Source organism: Cavia porcellus, unplaced genomic scaffold (genome assembly GCF_034190915.1).
Source record: "Cavia porcellus strain 051 isolate PalLab524CR breed Dunkin Hartley unplaced genomic scaffold, mCavPor4.1 scaffold_1, whole genome shotgun sequence".
NCBI lineage: Eukaryota > Metazoa > Chordata > Mammalia > Rodentia > Caviidae > Cavia > Cavia porcellus.
In genome coordinates this window covers 137,302,901-137,327,186 of record NW_026947484.1, presented here as the reverse complement: position 1 = coordinate 137,327,186, position 24,286 = coordinate 137,302,901, and the positions used below count along the sequence as shown (strand labels likewise).

The 24,286-nt window shown below is 40.6% G+C and overlaps 1 protein-coding gene and 1 non-coding gene across 4 annotated transcripts in view; one reads left to right on the top strand and one right to left on the bottom strand.

Annotated features, from left to right (window-relative positions):
- The window catches only part of Cd101 (CD101 molecule), a 47,401-nt gene extending 25,718 nt beyond the window's left edge, over positions 1-21,683 (bottom strand). The window contains exons 1-6 of one of the 3 annotated variants that reach the window (XM_063256147.1): positions 19,688-21,683; positions 10,434-10,814; positions 7,895-8,311; positions 5,976-6,362; positions 2,370-2,747; positions 1,138-1,542 (exon numbers count right to left, since the gene is read on the bottom strand). In XM_063256147.1, the coding sequence (XP_063112217.1) occupies positions 1,138-1,542; positions 2,370-2,747; positions 5,976-6,362; positions 7,895-8,311; positions 10,434-10,814; positions 19,688-19,691 (1,972 nt within the window). In that variant the 5' untranslated portion in view covers positions 19,692-21,683. Of the gene's footprint in view, positions 1-1,137; positions 1,543-2,369; positions 2,748-5,975; positions 6,363-7,894; positions 8,312-10,433; positions 10,815-15,652; positions 19,654-19,687 lie in introns of those variants that run through there. The other 2 variants (XM_063256151.1, XM_003479029.5) reach the window with 2 other exon arrangements.
- LOC111754378 (U5 spliceosomal RNA) lies at positions 8,624-8,733 on the top strand. The gene has a single exon (XR_002789070.1). It is a non-coding gene; the product is annotated as a U5 spliceosomal RNA (small nuclear RNA).
- Positions 21,684-24,286: the final 2,603 nt, after the last annotated feature.

Sequence of the window (24,286 nt, the reverse complement as noted above, 5' to 3'; positions counted from 1 at the left end):
TTTTTTAGGAAAATGAACTTGGGAGTTGTCAACATAAAAGGTAGGGATGAATCTACCTTAGGAGATTATATAATGAGAAGAGAGAAAACCGAGGTGCATCCAAAGGAACAGTTGTCTTTAAAGAATGAATCAGCAGAAGAAGAGAATTGTATAAAAGAGAACAAGGATCCATCAGTTAGGAAAGACAGCAAGAAAATCTTGTTATGGGGCCAAGGGAAAAAAAAGAAATGTCAAGAAGAAAGGTGCATGGCAACAATTTCAAATATCCCAAATACTACCAAAAATATTGCTCATCAGGAAAGAGAATATGACAGCAAAAGCTTGCTGTATCAGACACTGCTGGCCCATTATACGTTACATGTTATCACATTTAAGTGGCACATCAGTAATTTAAAGAAGCAATAACAATGGTTTTGTCATGCTGCCTCCAGTGCTCTTCAGACCTAGATGACTTCACTGTTCCTCAAATTTTCTGTCTTAAGAGAATGCAAGTGAAGAGAGAGAAGATGCGCAACACAGCAGAACGTTGCGTGCGCTGTGTCTCACTCCTAACTTCCATGCTCTGTTACCAATTGACAAGGCGGATTGTATTCGACTACAGTCATAAACTCTCTGACTCTTACGTATTAGCACATTACAAATAAGCAGACAAGTATATCCTAATAGAATCTACATTATTCCTACCTGTAGGGAGGACATTCCCAACATTAATTGACTTCCAACACATGGGTAGTGACCTACCTAAAAGACGCTCTCCACCTGGAGTACAGCCTTTGGGGCCCCTACTGTGCCATTCCAGACCCTTTCGTAGATGGGAATTTATAGACAGATGAGAAAAGGACACTGAGTATGGTTATTAGCCAGTGTAAGAGTATTTCAAGTGTTTTAACAACCAATATGGCTATCCTGGACATGCTAACTTTTTTTTTTTTTGGTACTGGGTACTGAACTCACGATTTCATGCTTGCCAGACAGGCACTTATGCTACTAAGCTAAATATCCAGCATGGACATGCTAACTTAATGTAGGTTGGCACTTTATTTATACAGTACAAACATGGGGAGTGGGGACTTTGTTTCCATACCCAAAATTAAAATGATTTTCTAAAAGCCAGGATTAATTTCAAGAGGTGCTTACCTGGTAAAGTGACAGATATTTGCAGTGGGTAAGAGGTGGCAGAAACCCTGGCTGGACTGTTTGTGTGGAGGGAATTTCTGTCATAAATTTCCACTTTACACTGATACATTCCTGTCTCTTCCATGGTGGAATCATGGATTGAGAGTTGAGAATGATATGAAGTCTGTGAAACCTTCGTCTTCTTGGTGAACTGAGAGAGAAAATCCCCCCATTCAATGGTGCCATTATGGGCAATTCGAATTATCTGATGAAAGACTTGAGACCCGGCTGGCTGGAACTTCCACGTCACGGTGAGTGGCAGCGCAAGGCCAGAGTAGGTGGTCCCCACTATGCAGGACAGGCTGAAAGTGTCCAGTAATTTTACTTTTGGCTGACGGCTCATCAGAGAAACTTGTAAACTTGATTCTGCAGATAGAAAAGTAAAACACATTTTCTGATACGTTTACCAAATCAAAGCATCGTACTTCCAAATTTTCCTAGTGCCACTCTTCATGTTGGAATATGAATTCATACATTTAGACTATAATATATTTTTTGGTAGACATTGATTCAGTGTAGTCTGTTCTGAATTTGACCTTAGTTTTCCAAAGTTGACCTACTGCTATGACTGTTCTCAGCAGCCACAACAAATAGCGTTTCTCCAAGCTGCTGCTTAGAGAGATACTGCCGAGCAGCACATTTGGCCTGTGGTTCTGCCTCCTTCCTTCCACCACAGCTGTCGAAAGACGAAACATACAAGGCTCAGCTACAGTTATCTGGGTCTACTCTGATCACAGGTACGGTGTTATAGTTTTGTAATTCCAGTGCCCCGCAGATCGAGGCAGGAGGGTTATAAGTTCAAGCCCAGCCTGGACAACTTTGTGAATTAGGAGGTCCTGTCTCAAAATAAAATAATAAAATAAAGAACTAGGGATGTAGTTTAGTGTGATAGTTCAATCCTCAGTATCAAAAAAAGAAAAAAAGAAAAAAAGCAAGAAAAAAGACCACTCCAATTGATAGGACTTTGTTTTTAACTTTGAATGCCAATTAACATGTTGCATTCTCAAGATAGGGTTTGTAAAGAGGAATAAAAGGAGAGGAATAAAAGTTTCAAGGAGAACTGACAGCCCCAGTACCAGAGATTGTATTCTGTGCCCTCGGATACACGTATCATTACTGAGGGACTCAGGATGGCACCCAAATTGCACAGCAAATGAATTTCAAGTTCAAAAAAGGATTTTATTGGTACTTACTTAGAGATTTTACAGTGACTGAAATACTGTGAGCCCAATACTGATCTCCAGCCTGCTTCTGGGTTCTCTCTGATACTCTGCACTGGTATACACCACTCTCTGCGACTGTGGTGAAGGCCATCTCCAGCCGGAAGGTTGCCCAGTCCACTTTGTCCAGCCTTGTGTTGTCATGACTTCTTGGGCCCCCAGGGGAGTTGCCCAGCTGCAGAGTGCCATCCTGCTTCATGCCAGCTACGAGCATGGGCGTGGCATGGTTCTGAGAGATGTGCCACCAGCTCACGGACAGAGGACGCTCTGGTCCACCTGTCTTGCAGAGAAGGGTGAGTGGCTCTCCTTCCCACACATCTTGCTGCTTGGTGGACACAACCACGCTTCTTGCTATGGATTACAGGTTTTAGAAGAAAAAAGTGATTCAAATAAATGAAAATTTTTCTAAATTACAATGAAATCTTATCAGTGAAGATCTGACCAGTTTGTGACAAACCATATAAGGTTGTTTCTCCCTGCATCATCCTCAGAATAAAGATCTGCTAGACACTGAAATAGAGAGAAGAAGGGAGCAGAAAGTGTGTCAGGAGAGCTTACTTACATGTAACAGTGTACCACTTGCACTTACTTGTTAGTTTGTTAAGGTAGCTTGTCTTGAGGAATTCTAGTTGGGAAAATATTCGGTAGTATTTTGTTAGATTAACTAGGGTGGTATACAAACCTGAAAGTGATGAAGCTGTGCTCATTTAAAGTTTATCCTTTTAGAATTCAGGCCTTCAGAGTTCAATGCTATCTTCTTCTTCTTACTTCTCTTCCCCTATTCATTCCTAATTAGTTTAACATGTGTTTTGAATGGGGAAGAATGACGTTAGAGTTCTACTCACAATACCACAATAAAAAGAATTATTTTGAGGAATATATATATATATATATATATATCTGTCTACTATTATCTGTGTGTTATTGGTAAAGGGAGAGCACTCTTTTTTATCAATTAAGTTTATTGGTACATTTTATTTGGGAGAGTGTTTTTAATTGCTAAACTACTATTTAAAACTACAAACATTAAGCTAGTTCTAGATGGGAAATCTGAGATTTGTAGAAATGCAGACATTCATTCAAAAAATGCTAACCATGTGGGGTCTTGTTCTATTTGCTTTGTGGGCTATGCAGAGCTATATCAGGAGCTTATGCATCTTACAAAGGCAGCATTAAATTTAAGGCCAAGATCCCCGGAGTCAAAATTACCCTGGGCAACCCAGTTGACCTCTTGGAGCCTTATTTTCTTTTCTGTAAAATAGGATAATAACAGCACCCATCTATTGCATTGTTTAGAGAACCAAACAAAGGGTGTACGCGAGCGAACAGCTGAGGCTGGCTGGGGAAAATACTCTGAAAAGGTCGGTTATTAGCATTAGTGTTTAATGAGAGGTAAGGGCACAAGTAGAGGCAGCTCAAAGCAAAAGAGAAAAACAAAATAGAATTGACATTAGAAATCTAAAGAGGCTCTAAATGAACTTGCAGATTTTCTTCCTTGCTGAGGAAGTTCAGTCTTGGGCTGTTTTATGTATACATGTACACATGTTACAAAGGCTGAACGAAGGCTAATACCCATAAATAGGATTTAAAGATTAGCAAACCAAAAAAAAAAAAAAAATAAATAAAGATTAGCAAACCTGCTTGCGAATTTTGTGTGTTAGAAACATAATTATACATTAAAGTTTTTTTCAGGATAAAATGGCTTATACATGAAGTTTAGAAATTTGAAGAGAAGCTCACAATTTTACTACTTTAACCATTATTGTTTCAACTCACATCATTTTTTAAAAATGAGGCTTCCTTAATTTATTGAAGTTATTACTGCCTCATGATAAGGAATAATGAATAACTAGGTGTGGTTAATTGACATCACAGTGATAGAGGGTACTCCCTTCTGTTTGAAATATGGATAGAATGACAAAGCTTGGCTTGTAATTCAAATAATAGTTTGACTTTCAAAACAGAATGTTAATCAGGAAACTTAATGAATATGCTAATAAGCTCTCCTACTTCTACATATCGGGCCCAGTCTGGACTCCGCCCTATGCAAAGACTTATTTTTAGCTTCAGAAGATAACCCTGATGATAGCATGATGAGCTGCATACCAAGAAGCAGACCTTCAGGCCTCCTTGATACAAGGAGACATTCTCATATCCTGGGTTTAAGATTGCAGACACATTTCAGGGAGCCTGAGAAACACAAAGCAGAAATTTAGCTCTCTGCAAATGCATAAACCTATCTGCATTGTTCTTCCTGAATCCTAGAGAGTCAGATCAAATGTTTAGTGCAAAAACTGTCACCATCACACTTCCTGGCCTGCCCCTCGAGGCCAAACCATGCACATCTTCCTTCCTAGCCAGTAGCGAGACGGAATGAACATGAAAGGGAAGTTCATCTGTCTTTGGAGATGCCGCTAATGAGCCAGTGCAACAAGAATATCTTCATTTTAGTTCAGTTTTTAATTAACATTTAAACATTTTTTCATTTTGCTTTTGGGCAATTATTCTTTCTGGACTTTGAATTTAACATTCAGCCTGAAGAATCCTAATATTAGCCAGGGATTTATCTGTTTTCACTTCACACATAAGACACTGATTATTCAAACATATTAAAAGTCATCCAATCTTCCCAAAGCAAAGGAGAGGTGAGTAGCTATTAGGCTGTTCCGAGTTGCAGAAACAAATGTGTGAGGCTGACAACCTGCTCTCCCTGCGGTATTAATGCATGTGTATGGGTGGGGCCCATATGCATGCCCAGGGTTAGATTACCTCAGTTTCACCACACCACACGGGGACCAAGCTTCCAGTACCTGACCCTTTAGAGGACAGACCACAGCTCAAGCACGTCAGTGACATCCCTAGTTTCATGCACACACTCAGCAGGCATCTCAGCACAGCTCAGCCAAGTGCAGGGCATGGAGTGGCCAGCTTCACTCACAACCCTGCTGCTCATTCTGGGCTAGAATTGTGGCTGTCATTTCACGGCAGGCTAACGGAACAGCGCAGTAACAGAAGGTAACTGGATGACGAGTTTCAGGTTTGGCTAACGTGGCTGTTGGTTCCACAGGAAGTGGAAAGTGTAGCTCTTTACTCTGTACCTCTCCTCTTTTCTTCCTCTTCCTCTCCTCCCTTTCTCCCTCTCTTCCTCTTATCTCCCTCCCTCTTTTTCTCCCTCTCCTACCTCCTTCTTCTCCTCCCCCTCACACACAACCAAAGGGCTTCATTAATATGGCTCTTCTCTGCCTAGATGAAAAAGTTAATGTATACAAACTTACACTGTTAAAAATTAACAGAATCAAAGAACTTAAGACAGCAAGAAGAGGCTTAAGGATCATCTAATTGTGTGCTGTTGCTTTATGAATGAAGAAGCTGAGATTTAGAGGTGTGTATATGGTCACAGCCTATTTAATGGCTCAGGAATAGGACTCCAAAAATGCCCAGCCAGCCTATGTGTCTTCCTTTACCCCACTGTCGCCCCAGCAGGTGGTCCAACTCCGCGGGAAGACTTCTGCTGTGCCAAGGAAGCCTCTGTACTGCTGAAGAGAGGGCTGATCCATACCTTGTCCCGACTTCACTTACCTGATGGCTCCTTCAGATGCACTTGGCTGACTGGTGACTGCTTTCTCTGCAGCACCTGCCAGGAGCCCATTGCAGTTTTTACCACCTCGGTCACTGTGCAAGTGTAAGTGCCTTCGTCTTCTGGGCCTGCAGAGAAGATCTTGAGGGAGAAAGCCTTGGGGCTTAACTTTGAAACCTGGAGCTGTCCTTGGTTTGCTCTGTCTTTGTAATCTTTCTTCAGATCCAGGACTCCACCAGCATCAATGTGGGCTGTTTCAATCCCATTGAGCAACCAAACAACCTGAAGTTGTGGGTCCTGGCCACTGCCCACCACCAAGCAAACCAGCTCCAAGGGCTTCCCTTCAGCAAACGTGCTCTCAGCAGTAATGCTGACTTGAAAATCTCTCACTATGTAGAAAAAGCAAAGCAGGTATTTAGAAAGAGCACTGCATCTATGTTTTCAGTACCAGACAGTTGAGACCTTAATAAGCTTACTATGAAGATTGCGTTTCACGTGACATTCAGTTCTATAGTGCCCTCCCCACCAAAGCACTAGAATAAAAAAATCCGTAAAAACAGGCCATGGTAGTGCATGCTTAAAATCTACTCTCAGAAGATAAGGCAGGAGGATTACAAGTTTGGGTCCAGTTTGGACAACTTAATGAGACCCTGACTCAAACTTTTTAAAAGGGGAAGGGGTCTAGAAATGTCTCAGTGAGAAAGCTTTGAGATCAGTCCCCAGACTGCACAGAAAGTATTCACAGATGTGCAAATTATATAGTTAGATATGATTTGTAAATGAAAACAAAATATTAAATTGCTGTAAATTATGATCTCTCTCTCTCTGTGTCTTTCACCTTCTCTTCTTCCCTCCCTCTCTTCGTGCTGGGGATTGAACTCAGGGCCTCATGTACGCTAAGTACAAGGGCTACCAGAAAAACAACCTTGGTCCTTACTTCTTATTCTCTTTTTTCATCTACTAATATCCAGGGGAATTTTTCTAAGTCAAAAGCACGTGTAATGTGGCTTTGTAGGACTCACTGAGTAGAACTTGGGTACTTGAGGCTAACAGGACAATTTTTAATGGAGTAGAATAACATGTGTCTTAAAAAAAGAAAGAAAACTTCAGTGATCCACCACGAGATCGTGGTTTCATTAGTGAATATGGTTTTAGCAACTCCCTCTTATTGGGTCAAATACTATGCAGAGAACTAGAAACCATAGCAAGGTCTGCCTACTTTGACAAAAATGCTAGTAGATCATGAAGAGTATCACTATCCAAGATGGAAAAAGAAATCAGGTAGAGGAAATCCTAGTATGGACAAGGAGAAGATCCCAGGGCTTTCTCACTGACACAGTCCAACACCCCCTCCAACTCTTTTAAAATTTCAGGACAGGATCTTGTTAAGTTGCCCAGGATAGACTCAAACTTATAATCTTCCTCTTGCAGACTGGAGCTACTCTGAGGCCTCGCATCTGTGCCAAGTGGGCTTTGGAGAGAGACAGGCCTGCCTTTGACTGCCAGCCCCACCTCTTCTCTGCTGGGTGAGCTTTGGGGCACATTTACCACACTGCATTTAGGGTCCTCATTTCTGAAGTAGGGAGTTGACTGGTTGGCTCATAGGTTATTAGGACTAAATTAAATAACGTAGATAATGTTCTCACAAAGTGCCTAGAAAAAAAATGATTACAAAACTATTTCCATGTCTGGCTTGCATAATCCACCTAATCATTTAGCGTTCTTGTCCCATATAAATGCTTCTATGAACAAAGCCAAAATAGAACGTACTTCTTGTTATGCTTCCCAGATGATAAAACGAAAGTGATTCAAAATTTCTAGCTAAGTTTTTTTGGGTCGGCAAAAGTCTTTTTAAAAAAATTTAAAACATTCCTTCTACTCACTACTAGTGAATTCACAGATTTCCCAAGAAGATAATTACCTGCTGGCTGGACTCTCAGCGTTGTTTGATCTGTTTGCTTTTTTGTGATGGAAATCCAGGTTTCATCTGGATCCTGAATCCATTCAGCTGCCTCACAGAACAGCTGGCCTTGATCTGAGGGCTGGAGCCTGCCTATGGAGAGCTTGAAGGTAGTGACCCCAAGCTTGCTGAGTTGCACATCACCAGCTGCAAACCTCTCTGCATATGAAGCCCCAGGGGTCAACGTAAAATCTCTGGAGAGGGAAATAATCTTGGTGGGCTGGCTGCTTCCTCCTTGCTGTGTCAGGTACCAGGTGACAGAGAGGTGAGTATGTTGAGCTGTGGCTTTGGACACTTCGCAGGTAAGTTCTAATGGTTCACCTTCCTCCTTACTCAGAGTGTGGGAAGGCATGGTGGCAGAGAGAGTATCTGGAATAACTGAAAACAAAGGAATGATGATCATATGCCCAGCCCACGCTTGCCCAACTCAGTGAAGATGGAGCTCTGAACCCTCATCGGCAAAACACGTCCTTTGAGTTGGTTTTTCACCAACCATAAGCTTCCCTACTGGCAGTGGAACCACTGGCATTGTGTACAGTCCAAGGAACCCAGCAAAGTAAGTGGCTCGATGATATATATAGTCTCTGACTTTGCTCCATTAGCATAGGCTGCAGTTATTTTAGCTATTCAGACATACAGTATTTATAGGGGAAAGCACTGGGAACTCCCAGACCTAGATTCTGACCTGACATACTCTGGTTTCTCTTCAGAGCATATAAATCTTTCGACTTTTACTAAAGATTTCCGTGGATTCTGACCCTAAATATGTCCCCATCTGACCACATGAACATAGTCATATCACTTCATTTTCTTGGGTCTTGCTCTGCTTCTTATGAAAAAAGTTCTCAAATAATTGGTTATAATTTATCATCCAGAACTAAAATATAATCTTTACTAAAGTTTTTGTAACCATCCTACTATGCTGCCTTTCCTCTCCCTCAAAGGAAATAATTCAGCTCAAGGTTAAGTGAACACATAGTTTGAACCACGGATTACTATTGAACATCTGTATAGGACCACCTGGACCACTGGCCTTGAATAAAGAGCAATTATTTCTATTTTGGCTACAGCTTGCCCTATATCCATGTATTGATATGTACAGAGCTGGCTAAGCTATTTTTTCCTCTTCAATTGGCTTTAAGCAATGTAAATAGGGCTAGCTGTGGTGTGGATGTGTGAACTTTGTAGCTAGGAACAATAGCTGTTTCACTGCGCTGTGACTCCCAAAAAACATGGGTGAATGGGCAGGATGAAGAGCCACCACTCCAGGGATATCAGCTGGGATGGAACCATGTGATAAGATGGTATGACTTCCCATGGGCAGAAAAGTTTACATATCAGAACTGAAGCACTAGCCCCAAAACATTAGATGCTAGCATAGTTGTGTTATGCAGATTGGTCTTTCTGCATGTCCTTCTCTCTATGTATTGCAGAGATGCTTTCAGGTCTCCTATCTAACCCAAGCTCACAACACTCACATATTTCCTGCCATCTCACAGTCACTCATCTTCAAGCCACTCCCTTTTTCACGAATTAATAAAATCCAAGGATGGGCCCTGGGTCGAAGCCCTTGTTCCAATGAACCTTCATCCTGGCTGGACTTAGAACCCCTGGGCTCCCCATAACTACAAATATGTCTTAGTGTTTTTATCCTCACTGGGTTGCACTGGAAGTGGTCGTTTGTAATTAACTTGCTAGAATTCCAATAATGTATCCATAGGATTATAAATATAAACCTACCTGACTGAGACAAGGTCCAGGGAGGGCTCTCTGCAAGCATCTACTCTGCTGTACTCGCCACTGCGCTAGAAGCTGAGATAAACATTCTCTCTCAAGAATCTCAGAACGATGGGCGAGGTATATTCTAACAGTCAGTTACCACATATCTGGGTGAGTGTTAATAACAATGTGCTCAACAGAGCGTCAAGAGGAAGGAAGATGAGACGGGTTCCACAGAAGAGGTCATACAAAACTGACTCCTGAAAGATATCTAGGAACTCACTAAGCTAGAAAGGGAGTGGCAGATATTTAGGCCAAGGGACAAAATGACAGTTGCAAGGAATATGATCTTCTTATAAGAAAAAGTGCTAGAGAATGGTACTTTGAAAATAATAATTTCCAGGTTAATAACTTGTTACCTGATACCAGTTTTCTCACCAAGGTACTGTTCTGCCTCCAAGAAGATAGCAGGACTCCACGATTATGAGAACACTTCAAGATCGGTCTAAAGCTGTGCTCTTACCAACCTATGAAGATCTGTAGATGAGGCTTTGGGAAGGCCTCATGCTATTTAAATATAGCTCGATTGGGAAAACTGAAGGTTTTAGAGAATGTGAAATACCTACTTGGAACAAATTTCCAAACTATCCAAAGGGTTAGTTAGGTGGACTCCTTTCCCAAATCAAACAAAATAGTGCAAAATCTAGCTCTAGCAAAGGCCTTGTGAGGGTGAAGACTGGCTACTCAGAAGTCGGGCAGCAGAAGGGGACAAGCATCTTACCAGTTAGATTAGTCTTCGCACTGTAACTTCCGTAGTATTTTTCATCCGTGTTCAGCGTGTGACACTCGTACTCGCCAGCATCCTTCTTCTGGAGCTTTGAGATGTGCAAAAAGACTGCATTTCCCTGTACCCTCTCTATGTAGATGTCTCTGCTTTGCACCCGCTGTGCATATACTGCGTAAGAGAAGGCAGCATCCTTGGTGCTAACGATCTGTATCTCCCTGGTTGGGGCTGTGGGCAGGTAAATAGACCACTGGAAGTGCTGCTCAGAAGGTCCCTGGTGGCCAGTTACATTGCAGCCAATGCTGACAGCATAACCTTCAGCTCTATACAACGGTCCTTTTTGAACTGTTACTTCTCTCTGGCCTGTGCTGAGCTTAGCTTGCAAACAGGAGAAAGAGAGGGGAATAAAAATAGATTAGTGCTCTGGTTCCCAGCGTACCACATTATGTAGTTCCCTATATTACAATTCTGGTAAATGAGACCGCAGGTTATTAGAAATAATCAACTCAAATGTTCACCACTTTCTTTATGGTTAAGCAGCAGTGGAGGGGATTTATGAGTTAATTGTTCTTTTATAACTTTAACTTCCATGGTAATCGCTAGCCTCTTAAAAAAAAAAAACTTCAGCTTCATCTATGTAACATAGCTACATCCATAAAACATGGTGGCTACATCCATAAAACATAGCTACATCCATAAAACATGCATTAGTTTTAAAGCAAATATAATGTGTGATAATTTATTTTTTATACTATTTTGTGGGAAAATTCAGCACGTTCTCAAATCTCAGTTTCCAGCGCTATTCTTGGAGAGTGGCTGCTGGGGAAGCAAAGTCTGTCACTCTGCCCACAGTGCCCTAATTTTTCTGGCTGGTTGGTTAGAAATATCTACAGCTCTCAGCCAGATCTGATGCAAGATTAGCCAAAATTAGCATCTGAAGTGGCAGTGGCACTTCCTTTCTATAATGTGGAGAGTTTTGTTTTGTTTCGTTTTAATTTCTAGAGAGTCACTATAGCTTTACTGAAAAGCTTCATACTGGATGACCATAAAATCCAGCAAGTTTTGGGATCAAAATTTATTTTAGTTCTTCTCTTTTTTTAAACAAAAGCTTTCAGGTGGGATCATTATGGAATGTGTTCTATTGAAACAAATCTTAATTATTAATTTTTTTAAAGAAAAAATAATAGTAACATTTCTTTAGAAAAAAATTTAATCCAGCATTTTTCAGAAATCATAAAGTTTATGTTTAGTATGATTAATTATGGGCAAGTTCATTTTTTTGTCTCTGAAAAAACAAAACGGATGACAGAGACACTGCAAGGGTAGACTAGGTCTCTTTCTAGCAGCCAGGATGCAGTGAACAAGGGAAGAGAAGACTGAAAGACATCAGAAGCCTAAAAGGGAGTGATAGCTGCTGTTTTGGAGTTAACAGAATAGAGTTTCTAGAAAGAATAGAAGTCACAAGAAACAGAGTATATGCTAAACTGTGTCCCTTCACAAGGACAACCAGAAAAGGAGGCTACATAAGAAAAGAAGTCAAGGAAAGAAAAAAATAACAGTACAGAGACCCTGAAAAGACCACAAATGGACATTCTAGATGAAATAAAAGCAATTCTAAAGAATGTAAGGGGGCTTAGAGAAAACAAAAGGGAGGGACAGGAACAGTAAGTACTCACCTGACGCAGCCAGCCACAACCTGCATGTGTACGTGCTCAGTTTCACACTGGTAAACTAACTAACCAGTACCCAGTCAATCAACTAGCCATACACATTTCTAGTGATAAATTAAATACACTGATTTATTAACACATCCTAGTTATTATATCTACATCTTAACCTTTTGTATTAACCATCCAGAAATATGAGTTAAATCACCTCAGGAAAATATAAACTATTACCAAAAAGTCATGCTACAGAAGCAGTTTAAAACATTTTCAGCAACACTGCCTTAAAGAAATGTGTGCACTGCACCCTTGGCTGCATTGATTGCCTCACTGTTCACCGTAGCCCCAAACAAGAGGCAACCTCTATGCCCATCAGCAGCACAAAAGACACTGGAGAATGGCAGAGTCATAAAACAGAGTATTATACAGAATTGAAAATTAATGCATGACAACCATTTGTAATAACATGGACGATTACATTCACTCAATTATGCAAGACTCTTTTTTATTTATTTATTTAGGTTTTTTGAAAGAAGATCTTGCTATGTATTTCAGGCTAGCTTTGAAGTCACTTTTTAGTCCAGGCCAGCCCCAAACTAATAGTGATCTTCCTGCCTGAACCTTCAGAGTGCTGGGATTACAGGCATGAGCCACCATGCCTGGCTCAAGACACTGTGACCCTTCTGTTGATGTGCAAAAATAATTCCATTGTTTGTAAAGTTTAAACACAGGCAAAATCACACTGTATTCTTTAGCAATGAATTAAAAAGCTTGGAAGCTGTGGTCTGAGCATCAGGAGAGTGACTGTGGGGGAGGCACTGTAATCTGAGGGGGTGCTCATATCTGACTCTGATCAGAATGCGTGCACACTTCTAAGGTCCTGGCAATCTCTGTTTCTTGACCTGAGTGGTGATTGCAGGTTTTAGTTTTTTATTTGATAAGCTGCACATTTGTGTCTTGTTAGCTTTTTTCTATATATTTCACCATAACTTTTTAAAAATATGATTTTTGAGGTATCACTAACCTGTTTATATCAGAGCATGTTTCCATAAATGTTAATTTTGGTGGCTAGGTAACATTTCTCCAACATTTTCTGTCACTTTTCAGTGAGATGAGTACATTTGAAAACATTTCACTGCGAAAATTAGCACTTCACTCTCTACTGTTTACTTGCCAACGCAAATATTTATTCAACCACTTAATTGTATTTCAGATGTCGCAGAGCCTAAGATAAGAGGAGTCTGGAATAGGCCCTCCTAGATTTTATAATCTAGTCAAAGATAGTCATCTCTCTAGGAGAAAGACATAAAATGCTTTGAGTGATTTGATAAAAGCATAAATTACACCGTTTGAGATTAAGGACATAGACGAGGTTTAGGGGAGAGATGGGCTCTTCCCGTGAACTCAGGAAAATTGCAAAGATCAACAAATGGGGAGATAGGGCTTTTAGGTGAAGGAGACTTAGTGACAAGACTATGCGTAGGAATCAAAAGATTTGTTCAGAAAACAGGGAGTAAACTGGAAGAGGGAAAGGCTGCGTGATGATTAAAAGAAAGGATAGGACTTGTTGGAATTTTGGTTCATGAAGGACTTGACTTTGACGTTTAAAAGTTTAGTTTCGACTCATGAGGCCACAGCAATACACAGCTATCTGTAACAGACCAATTTATTATCATTTAATTAATTTCCTTCCTTTCTCCTACATTTGTAATGACAAATAGCAGGTTTCCAAAACTTTTTCAAGTTACTTCCTGATTTATATATTCTTCACATAAAAACTGGGTTCCATACAAAATTAGTGCTTGAAAGGAATCAGAAGTTAGAAAAAGACTTAAATAGTTGTTTAAGAGGTGTCAGGAATTGAATCTTGGTTGCTGCTTCCCTTCCTCCAGGCCTCTGGCTTGCTTACCAAAATAATACACAAGCAAACAACAATGAGCCAACACAACAAAAACCAGAGAGAGAATTTGCAATTATCCGAATTATTGTACAATATAAACCCAGTTTCCTCCTAAGCATAAAGCAAATGTACAACTGAAATACACAAAGCACATACACTTGAGAATCACAGACAACTAAACAGGAACCCGTCTGACCCCAGAGGATCCCACAGGACACCTGCCCATCAGCACCTGCCATGCCAGACTGACAGGCCTTGGATGACCCAGCAAGGGATCCTAGTGAACTCCCTGCCACATACCCCTCTCCCTATCAGGCCCAAACCTGATCCTCACCAACATGTCCCTTGAGATAAAGCAGCTAAGTCAATTTAGCCAGTGTTTACTCAGCAACCCCTTGTACTGTTATATTTTTAAATTTTTCAGCCATAGACCTGGATACCCTGATTACAGCTTCACTCAATTCCTCCAAAATCCCAGCCTGCATTAACTCTACCCACCTCTTGAAAGCAAACTTTCTTAATCTGGGTCCACAAATAAAATTAAAAGACTCATAAACTACAGTGAACAAAAATCTGTATAGTTTATTTTCATTAATCTCAGAAATTTAGTATTTTCTTCAGTTGGGAATGTGGACAGTGAATCACATATTTTCACATCATATTGCCATCCATGCAGCCATATTAAAATATTATTTATATTCATCACTTCACTGATGTTTAGTGTTTAGTAGATCGTTTACCATATCTTTTATATAATACATAGTCAAATAAATCACTATTTCAGAATTTATTAAAATTTTTGATAACTATTTTAGTGTGACTAATGTCCTTTACAATCCTATGCATCTTATTTTTTGCATTTAAAAATGCTTCTGAGGTCTGCAGATGTGGTAGAGTGCTTTCATAAGTATGCACAGCCTGAGAACCTGGTGTTCATCCCCAGAACCACCAAAACAAAACAAAAATTTCAGATAGGGTGCCCAACGCATTTCTGGATGCTAAAGAAAGCTATAGCACAAAAAAGAACCTGGTACCTACTCTGTCCAGTCTAAAACTATCTTCTTCCTTGCCTGATTCCTATGATTCTTCCCTCTACCTCCAAATTGCACCTCCATAAGCTTGTTCTAACATGTATAAATGTCTCTCAGCCTGGTAAGTCAAATAAATAATCATCCTGCTCCTGTCTTAGGCTCTCAGTAGGTAATTCCCACATTAATCATAAGCAAAGTACAGACACGTCTTTTAGCTTAGTCTCTTAACTTTTTCTTCTACCCAGCTTCCACTCCAATGCATGTGTGTCTAGTCAAACCTTAACATCAGGCAAACCTTAAGGTCTCTTCTCAGTCTGGGAAACAGCAACTCACATGCTCCCCAGACAGGTGGCTTAAGAAGAGATAGAATCAGAACCAGGCAAAAGTGAAATATTTGTCAGTGCAGACAAATGTAAAGCACCAAGCACCACCCTTCCCTGGAATTCAGGGTTATGCAAGAAAGCAAAGAACTGTCACCAGTAAATCAGAAATTATTGGCAACCACAGAAGTATGTGGCATAGTTGATTCTGTAAAGACCAAATTGTCCTGCTCCATCACTCAACAGCCTCTTGTTGACCAGTTCCTGTGATGATAGAAACACAGAGAATGGTGAAACTTACTCAGAAGGAGGGAGAAAGATGCCACATATACGATGTGTGCCATTTGGACCAATATAGACCTTTCCCAGAAGCGTCACCAAAGCTGCTCAGAAGTACAGTGACAAATATGCTCTCACTACAATGGTAAAGAGGAAGCTATAGTGTGGTTTTCAACACACTGAGAAACACAGATGACTTGCAAAAAAGCAAAACTAATTTATGTTGTTCTCTGCTAAGTTGTAAAAAAATACCTTTGTGGTTAAGTAAACATATACAGATGAAAATAAGATGGGACTCATCCTAACTAAGTATGTATCATTTGGCAGTAATAGGGGAATTTAAGTAAACTGAAGAAATAAAAAAGCAATGAGAAATGTTCTCTCTTTGGCCCTTTCTTTTTCATCTTGAAAGAGGAAATAAGAGAAAGGTCCCTGGAAAATATGAACTTGGGGTCACTGAGGTGTGAACATCACAGACTGTAGAATCAGCCTGTCTGGTTTGCACGCAGATTCTGTTCTAAGTAGTTGTGGGATCTTAGAAAAGCCAATTAACCTTTTCTAAACTCCTCTCTAAAATGGGGATATTTATTGTATGTACCCTACAAGATTGCTATGAAAGCTGAACATATAAATTAATCTGAAACAGAAAAATATCCAGTACAAGTAATCTCAATGAATATTAGCTACCACACCGCCACCATGGGTCATTTAAGTGAGTCTTTGCCCGGTATCAGTATGGACACCAAAGATGGCATATATAACTAGTGGCACTGAACTCCAGCCAATTTAATCCTGCTCTAGCTGTTGAATGCAAGATCACACATGACAGGAACTTGGGAGAACATCAGCTTTAGCCTCTAAGTCTAGATTTAGGTCAGTCAGTAAACTGGTTGTTTTAGATCACAGTTACAGGCAGATCACTGCTCCAGCCAGCTAGCTTGCAACAGTTTAGTCCATGTTCTAAGAGTTATGGTAAAATTTGAATGTACAGCGATGTATACAACCTTGCCTTTATTCTCAGAAGACTCCCTCATAAATCAGATAATCATAATGCAGTAGGGCACCTAATTGGGCTGAAGGAAAGTGGTAGACAGGAGAGACTATCAGGGTGGATGGGACCAGGCCACAGGAAACAACAAGGGAACAAAACGGGTAAGGGATGGCTGGGGAGAAAGTCTGTGGGTAAGCGGTGCAGGCTGTTCGCTCCTATTGGAGATGAAAGTTAAGTCTGGCATGAAAGAAGGGTCTGTAGGTTTGCTGGGACAGATCGTAATGGATTTTGCATGCCGGGTTGAGGAGCCTGAATTTATCCTGAGGAAGAGGGAAGATGTTACCAGGGCTTGCTTGTTTGTTTCTATGGAATTTATTTTAAACTTGAAGCTGATACTTGTGCCTTGCTAACTGGTTAAAAAGGTGAAAATGTTAGAAGCAAGAAGACCAATGACAAGATTTCGCCATTTTCTGTATGAGCAATGATGAGTGCCTGAATTGGGGCATCTAAAATACAGAAGAGGCATCTGGGCATGATGGTAATCCCAGATGTGTACAAACATCTGTAATCCCAGAACTCTGAAAGGCTGAGGTCGCAGGATCCAAAGTTTGAGCTCAGACAGGGCAACCTTGCAAACCCAAAACCAGGAAAACGGAGAAGAGATATAAATACTTATCATCTATGTGATAAGCTACCAAGTGCTACGGATCCAGGCACAGTAAAAGCACAGCCTCTGAGCTCAAGGAGTGCAGGTGGATGTGAGCGGGAAGGAAAAGCCGCTGCTTGTCATACAGGAAATAGGCTGAGGCCCCCTAGGAGGCGGACAAAGAGATATGCTGACATTTGGAGGAGGGAGGCAGCCTATTTCATTTGGGGAGAACAGGAAAGTGAGGAAAACCTCAGGGTAAAGCCAATATTTAAGGGTAAAATTTATTTTTCTAGTGAAAATTGTAATAGAAAAGGGCAGCATTCCACACACTCATGTCAGAAGCCTGGAACTTCATTCAAGCATTTCTCTTTCCTTCATCTGTCTGAGAGTCCATTCACCAGTCATCCCTCTCTCTTTCTTTCTCATTAGTAATAATGCCTATCAATTAGCCCTTAATGCCAGTTAACCTATGGATATTAAAGTCTGTAGTGAAAGACCCTGCATTTTCTTTTTCAAAGTTCTATACAAGAAGTGAGGATAAAAGAAACCTTAAGAGCTCTGGGCAAGGGACATAACTCACTGGCACAGTGCCTGCCTGGCAGGCACAAGATCCTGAGTTTAATTCCCAGTACAAAAAAAAAACCAAAAAAACTCTGCCCTCCAGGAACTTGGATTTTTTAGTTTAGTAAATGACTGTTAATAAGAAACTGGGTATATAAGATAGCACGTGTCAGTAGCCAACTCATGGTTCAGACAGGAAATCCGCTAAGGCCTAACAGGCTGGAAAGGCAGGGGCCAGTCACCCAGGGTCATTTGGAGAAGGCTGATTTTAGGTAGATCCTTGGAGATCAGACATGATTTAAAGAAGCAGGGAAGAGAAGACATTCCAGTAAGAAGAAATTAACAGCACAAAAAAGAGGCCAGGATGCATAGGCTGTGTTTAGGGAAATATTAAAGGGCAGCTTGCCTAGAATGGAGATTTCAGACTGACTCTCCAAGCTGTTATTTGAATGAATGGAGCTTGAAGTATGGGAATTTGTTCACCACTTCAGTTAGAGAAGTCATGGGTCTCCACGAAACACCAATATTTTATGCAAATGCACTGTATCAATTAGTTTCTACTGTGTAACAAACAACCAGAAGACCTCTGTACCCTCTAACAGTATTTTTATTGACGAGCTACAGGTCAGCTGGGTGGATCTGCTCATGTGTCTGTGGTTGGGCTGATGAGAGTAGCGTATCCCAGATGGCCTTGGCTCGGATGGCTCCGTTGTCCTCTCTTTAGAAGGCTGGCTTTATGCATTTTCAGGGAGATGTCAGGGGTCCAAAAGAACCAGTGGACACACAAACACTTGTGAATGACCACTAACAACCTCAGGCCAAAGCTAGTCACATGGCCAAGTCTGAAGGTAAGAGGTGGATTACTGGATTCTGCCTCTTTGATGAAGGAACTACATGGGGGAGATTTAAAAAAACAGGGGCATCAATACAATAGATCTGCCAAACACCTCAAAAACAGAATTATTTTAGAAGTAAGCCTTAACTACAGAGACAATCACTGCTCATAATACAGAGTATTCTGTATTCACAAAATATAAACAACCCGGTTAATTCTGTGCAACTTCTTATTCCTGGCTGTTGCTACAATATTTTTTCTCTTTCTATTTTAGTGGCTCCATTTCTGCCAGAATTTAACATTGACAGGGTAATGTCACTTCTTTGCTGGAGAGAAAAAAGAGGCTTTCTGTTGTCAAGGAAAAAAAGACGAAAGGGGAAAAAAATAGAGTTGGCAGAAGAGACAGTTATTCTATTGGCTTGGGAATCACTACTTGCCATTGTACCACTTGAAAGGAATGTGAAAATGCAGCTCTGGATTCAGCAGGAGAGAGAGGGCCACTGTCTGCCAAAGCAACCAGGAATATACTACTGGAAAATTCTGTGCCCATTCCTGCGAGATTAATGAAAAGAATTTCTTACTGGTTCACAGGCTCCAATATTAGTCCCAAGATTCAGGGAAACTGTAGGTATTGTGGTCTCCTACTCTAAGTATTCAGGCTTCAGGAACAAAGATCTTTTACTTCTCAGGTTTTTTTTTTTTTTTTTTTTTTTTTTTTTGAGACAGGATCTTGCTGTGCAGCTCAGGAAAGACTTGAACTCATTATGTAGGCCCGGCTTGCCTTGAACTCCCAGGCATCCTCCTGCCTCAGATTCCCAAGTGCAGCATGTTCCACATGCCCAGCCTAAATATTAAGTTTATGGCAAAGCATGTCATGTGCAACTTTATAGAATAACTTGTATTGCTGTGGGGTAGGCATTATTAATCCCATTTCATGGATTGGTAAAATAAGACTTGGAGTCTTGGACTAGCAGTCCAAAATTAAATGGGTAGAAAATGGCTGGATCCTAAAGCTACTTACTCATTTTAACACATCTTCTGGCTTGTTATCCAGGACTTGTCTTTCACTGGTATTTTTTGTAGTGCTCAAAACACTGATACACATCCAGATGCCACCAGACTTCACATCCAACTATAAAGTTCTATTAGTTTATCCTAAAATTGTCTTTTTCTTCAACTTTTAGGTGCAACTGATCCTCCTCCTTCTACCCTCCAAGTAACTGGTATTCTCGGCACACACCACTGGGCTGGGGGGCAGATCTTTCATGAGTTAACTCTACCTCTTGCTGTCACAATGCAAAGCCTCAAGTTTTCATTTGGACTAATGCAACTCAGGTGATCTCCAGCTTTGCCCTATCCCATCACTCTGCTGTAAGTGATCTAAAGCATAAACACAGCTATGCATTGCCAGGTGAAAGTTTTTGGTGATTTCCCAAGTATTTCTGGAATGTCAAGTCCAGACTCCTTGATGTGACCTTTATAAGCTGACCCTTTCGAACTCTCTCAGCACCCTACCTTCAACTTTCATCTGGCAGCAGTACAGAAGCACTCGGATTTCTCTGGGGCTGTCTTTTCACTGCTTCCCTCTTTCACTCTGCAAACATGATTTCTTCTGCTTAGGAGAACGCCCCCTCTCTATCTGGTAAATGCATACATACAGTACTGGGGAGTAAATCTAGGATCTTTGCTGAGCAACACCCCAACTCTCCTTTTTAATTTTGAGACAGGGATTTGCTACATCGCAAAGTTATCCAGGCTGGGTTTAAACTTATGATCTTTCTGCCTCAGCCTTCCAGAGTTCTGGTATTACAGATATGTGCCAGCACACCTGACTTAAGATTTGTTTTTAACTCTGGGTTTTGCATCTCCTATGTGAAACCTTTCTTGACTTCTTGGATAGAGCTAACTGCTCCCTCCTCTGAGCTGTCATCGGTCAATTTCTGTAATTTTACTTCTTATCCCATAATACATTATTTGCATGCTTCCTTCTCTAAGGCCATGAATTTCCTAACGACAGAGTGTAGTTCTTATGCACCTTTCCAGCTTTTCAACACATACTTAATGAATGCCTGGAATATTCAAGCACCGAGGCTGGTGTAGTGATTTAGAACCTGCAAAGTCTTTGGGGTCAGACACACAAGCTTATATGAGGAGCTCAAAAATACAAGTAAAGTGCAAATTAAAAGAGATAAAAGGGACCTTAGGTGGGCTAACAAGACAGCAACAAGCCCCACCGGGTAAGCAGCGGCGCCGGCAACAGGCACCCCAGGAAGAGAACGGTTCAGTGTCTCCCATGAGGCGTGGGTTGAGAATCAAACATCCCACCTCTCCAACTTCCCCTTCCCCCACCTGTTTAGCAACTGGATGGTGTCGAGGACAGGACAGCCAGCACTGATAGCAACTAAGGCTAAATAACAATGTACTAAATGCTTGTATGCTGGGTTGATTATGCTGACCTGGGGCCAGAGGTCTGAGCATCTCTTGGGAGGATGACAGTATGCAATATAGCAAATATGGGGGATTTCCTTCTGTCTTCTCTTTGAAGGCAAATATTGTTTTCACTGTTTTGCTTTGTTCTCATCAATTGTCTTGCTCTATTCAATATACTATTTCGATAGGCTTTATAATGTTCTGTATTTGGTTTGATTTTGCTACACCTGATTGAATGGACAGCTATTGTGAAGATAACAAGATATACTAAGGTACCTATGACTGTTATCCCAGGATCCTGCCTTGAAGTTCTGTACGAGTTTCACTGCATTGTCTTGGTTGGCTTTGTTGTCTTGTTTTGTTGTATTTTATTACCTTCAAAATAAAAAAAAGTAGAGAGGTCTTTTTCAAATGTGAAAGGGGACAAGAGATGGAGGGAAGGGTCAGGAAAAGGGATGAAAAAAAAACTGGAGAAAAAAATTCCCCTTCCCAAGTTCGTGAAATAGAGCTTTTTTTTTTTTTTTTTTTTCAACTTTCAGGCTTTTAAAAAATTTTATTGGTACATGTTAGATATCCATGACCTCATTCATCAAAGGGAATTTGTACCTGTACATAATATATCCTGATTTTTCTCTTTCCCCAACCCCCTCGCCTCCCTTCATCCCTTTGTTCCCATTTTTTCCTTTTTTTTTTCTTTTCCTTTCCTTTCTTTTCTCCTCTCCCTTGCTTGTTCCCTTCCCATTTGAACATTTTCTTCCTATTTCCCAGTATCTGTTAAACATTTTGGTCCTTATTTACCATTTTGCTTTCCCACACCATAGAAACAATGTGATATTTAAACATGGGAAACAGAGCCTTTGCAAAGGGAAAGGGTGCTAAGACTTGGACGGGGTAGGGAGGGGAGAGAGGGGGAGGGGACAAAAACAGAATTGACAGACTATGTACGGGACCAACTCCTCATAACAAATGTAACCATTATGCACTGCAAAGATGTACTAATAAAAATGTTTTTTAAAAAAGCTCAAAATCAAAAAGAAAAAAAAAAAAGAGGAAGACTTGGGCTTGAATTAAGTCTTAAGTTCCTAATCTATAAATGTGGGGGCAATTACAGTAGAAATTCTTATCTGACATTATTAAAGCTGTCAGTTTTTGCATTGTGGCACTGGCTTCAAACTCAGGGCTGTAAGTATGCTAGCAAACTCTCTCCCAGTTAGCTGCCCACTGGCCCACTGTGCTGTTAGTTTAACATTTAAGAGGAAACCTCAGGTGACGTCAGAAATCATTTTTTTAAAAATGTATCAAAGTTTTTGCCACTTAAACCACATACATGCACACTTATCAGCTCTTGACAGGGACCCATGTCTTTCCCTTGAATACAGGTCTGTTCCTGGAATCTCTTTACCATTTTCTTGCACGAACCAAACCTCTGTCATCTTCTCTATAATTTCATGCTTGAATTCTTTAAAACAGAGTAAGAACTTAGACGTTTGTGGAGCCAACAGAGTACACAATTATTCCATGTTCTGGTGACCCCCTGGTCCTACCCTCAACCTTCAATCTTTTAAATTATTTTGCCCATATCTTAATTGGTAGCATGCTTTAGAATTTTCTTTAAGGCGGGGATCAAACTCATGATCTTGTGTTTGCTAGGCAGGTGCTTATGCCACTGAGCTAAATCCCCAGCTAGAACTTTTTTATCTTATAGCACTAAAACTCAATACCCACTGGACAATCATTTCCCCTTCCCTAGTTCTTGGTAATTATCTTCCATTCCTTCTGTTGCTATAGTTTTTTACTACTTTTAGAGATTTTATATGAGAGGAATCATATGTATTTATTCTTGTGACTGGCTTATTTCACTTAGAAGAATGTCATCATGGTTTATCAGTGTTGTATATCAAAGACTTTTTAAGATTACATCATGTTCTATGATATCTATATACTGCTTTTTCTTCGATATAGTATGTACCCAGATGTGGAATCATAGAATCACCCGTTAGTTCTATTTTTAATCTGTTGAAGAACATCAATACTGTGTTCTTCCATGGTTACATTTTACACTCTCACCACAGCGTGTATTCCAATTTCGCTTCATTCTTGCACGAGAATAACACTTCCTATTTTCTGTTCTGTTATCAGTGGCCATCCTAAGGGGTATAGGGTAATATTTCATTGTGGCTTTGATTTGCATTTCTCTTATGGCAGCGATGCAGAACAGATCATCTCTTCATATGCTTGATGACTTCTTGTATATATTCTTTGGAGAGTTGCCTATTCAAGCTCTTCACTCAGTTTATTTAGTAAACGAAGTTCCTTATACAATCTGGAAATTAACTCCTTAGCAGAGAGATGATTTGTAATATTTTTCTCATTCTATTAGTCGCCTTTTCATCCTGTTGATTGTTTCCTTTGACATTGTTATGGTTCCGATCTAGAATGTCCTCCAAAAGCCTCAGAGCTGGGACTTCTGGAAAGCGACTGGACCACTGCAGCCCTACAGCTAACTTATGGCCCCTGGTGGGACAGCGCTGGAGATGGGTCACTGCTGGGGATGTGACAAGGAAGGGTCCACCTCCCTCCCAGACCCTCCCTGCTTCCATGATGTGAGCAGCTTCCCTCTGCCAGGCCCTTCCCCCATGCCCTTCCTGCCACGGAGTCAGCCAACTGTGGACTGAAAACCATGAACCAAAATAAACTTTTCCTGCTTTAAGTTGTGGGTGCTGGATTTTTGTTCCAGCAATAAGAAAGTGACTAAGGCAGACATATAGAAGCTTTTTCCATTTGTCTATTTTTAGTTTTGCTGCCCATGCTTTTGGTGTCATATGCAAAGAACTCATCACCAATTTCAGTGCTTTAAAGCTGTCCCTATTTTCTTCTAGGATTTTTATAGCTTTATTCTTACACTTAGGTTTTAGTCCAATTTAGGTTTTACTTTTAGTGTCACATATATGAGTCCAACTTAACTTTTACATATGAATATCTAGTTAACCAACAGCATTAGTTTGGTTTTTATTTTCTTCTCCAGCATTGGGGATTGAACTTAGGGCTTTGCAAGTGCTTTACCACTGAGCTACTGCCCCAGGCCTACCAATAGCATTGCTTGATACTTCTTTCTTTGATAATCACATCTCTTGGTTTACATGCTATTAAATGAATACATAGAGTCCAGCAAAAAAAAAATGTATATATG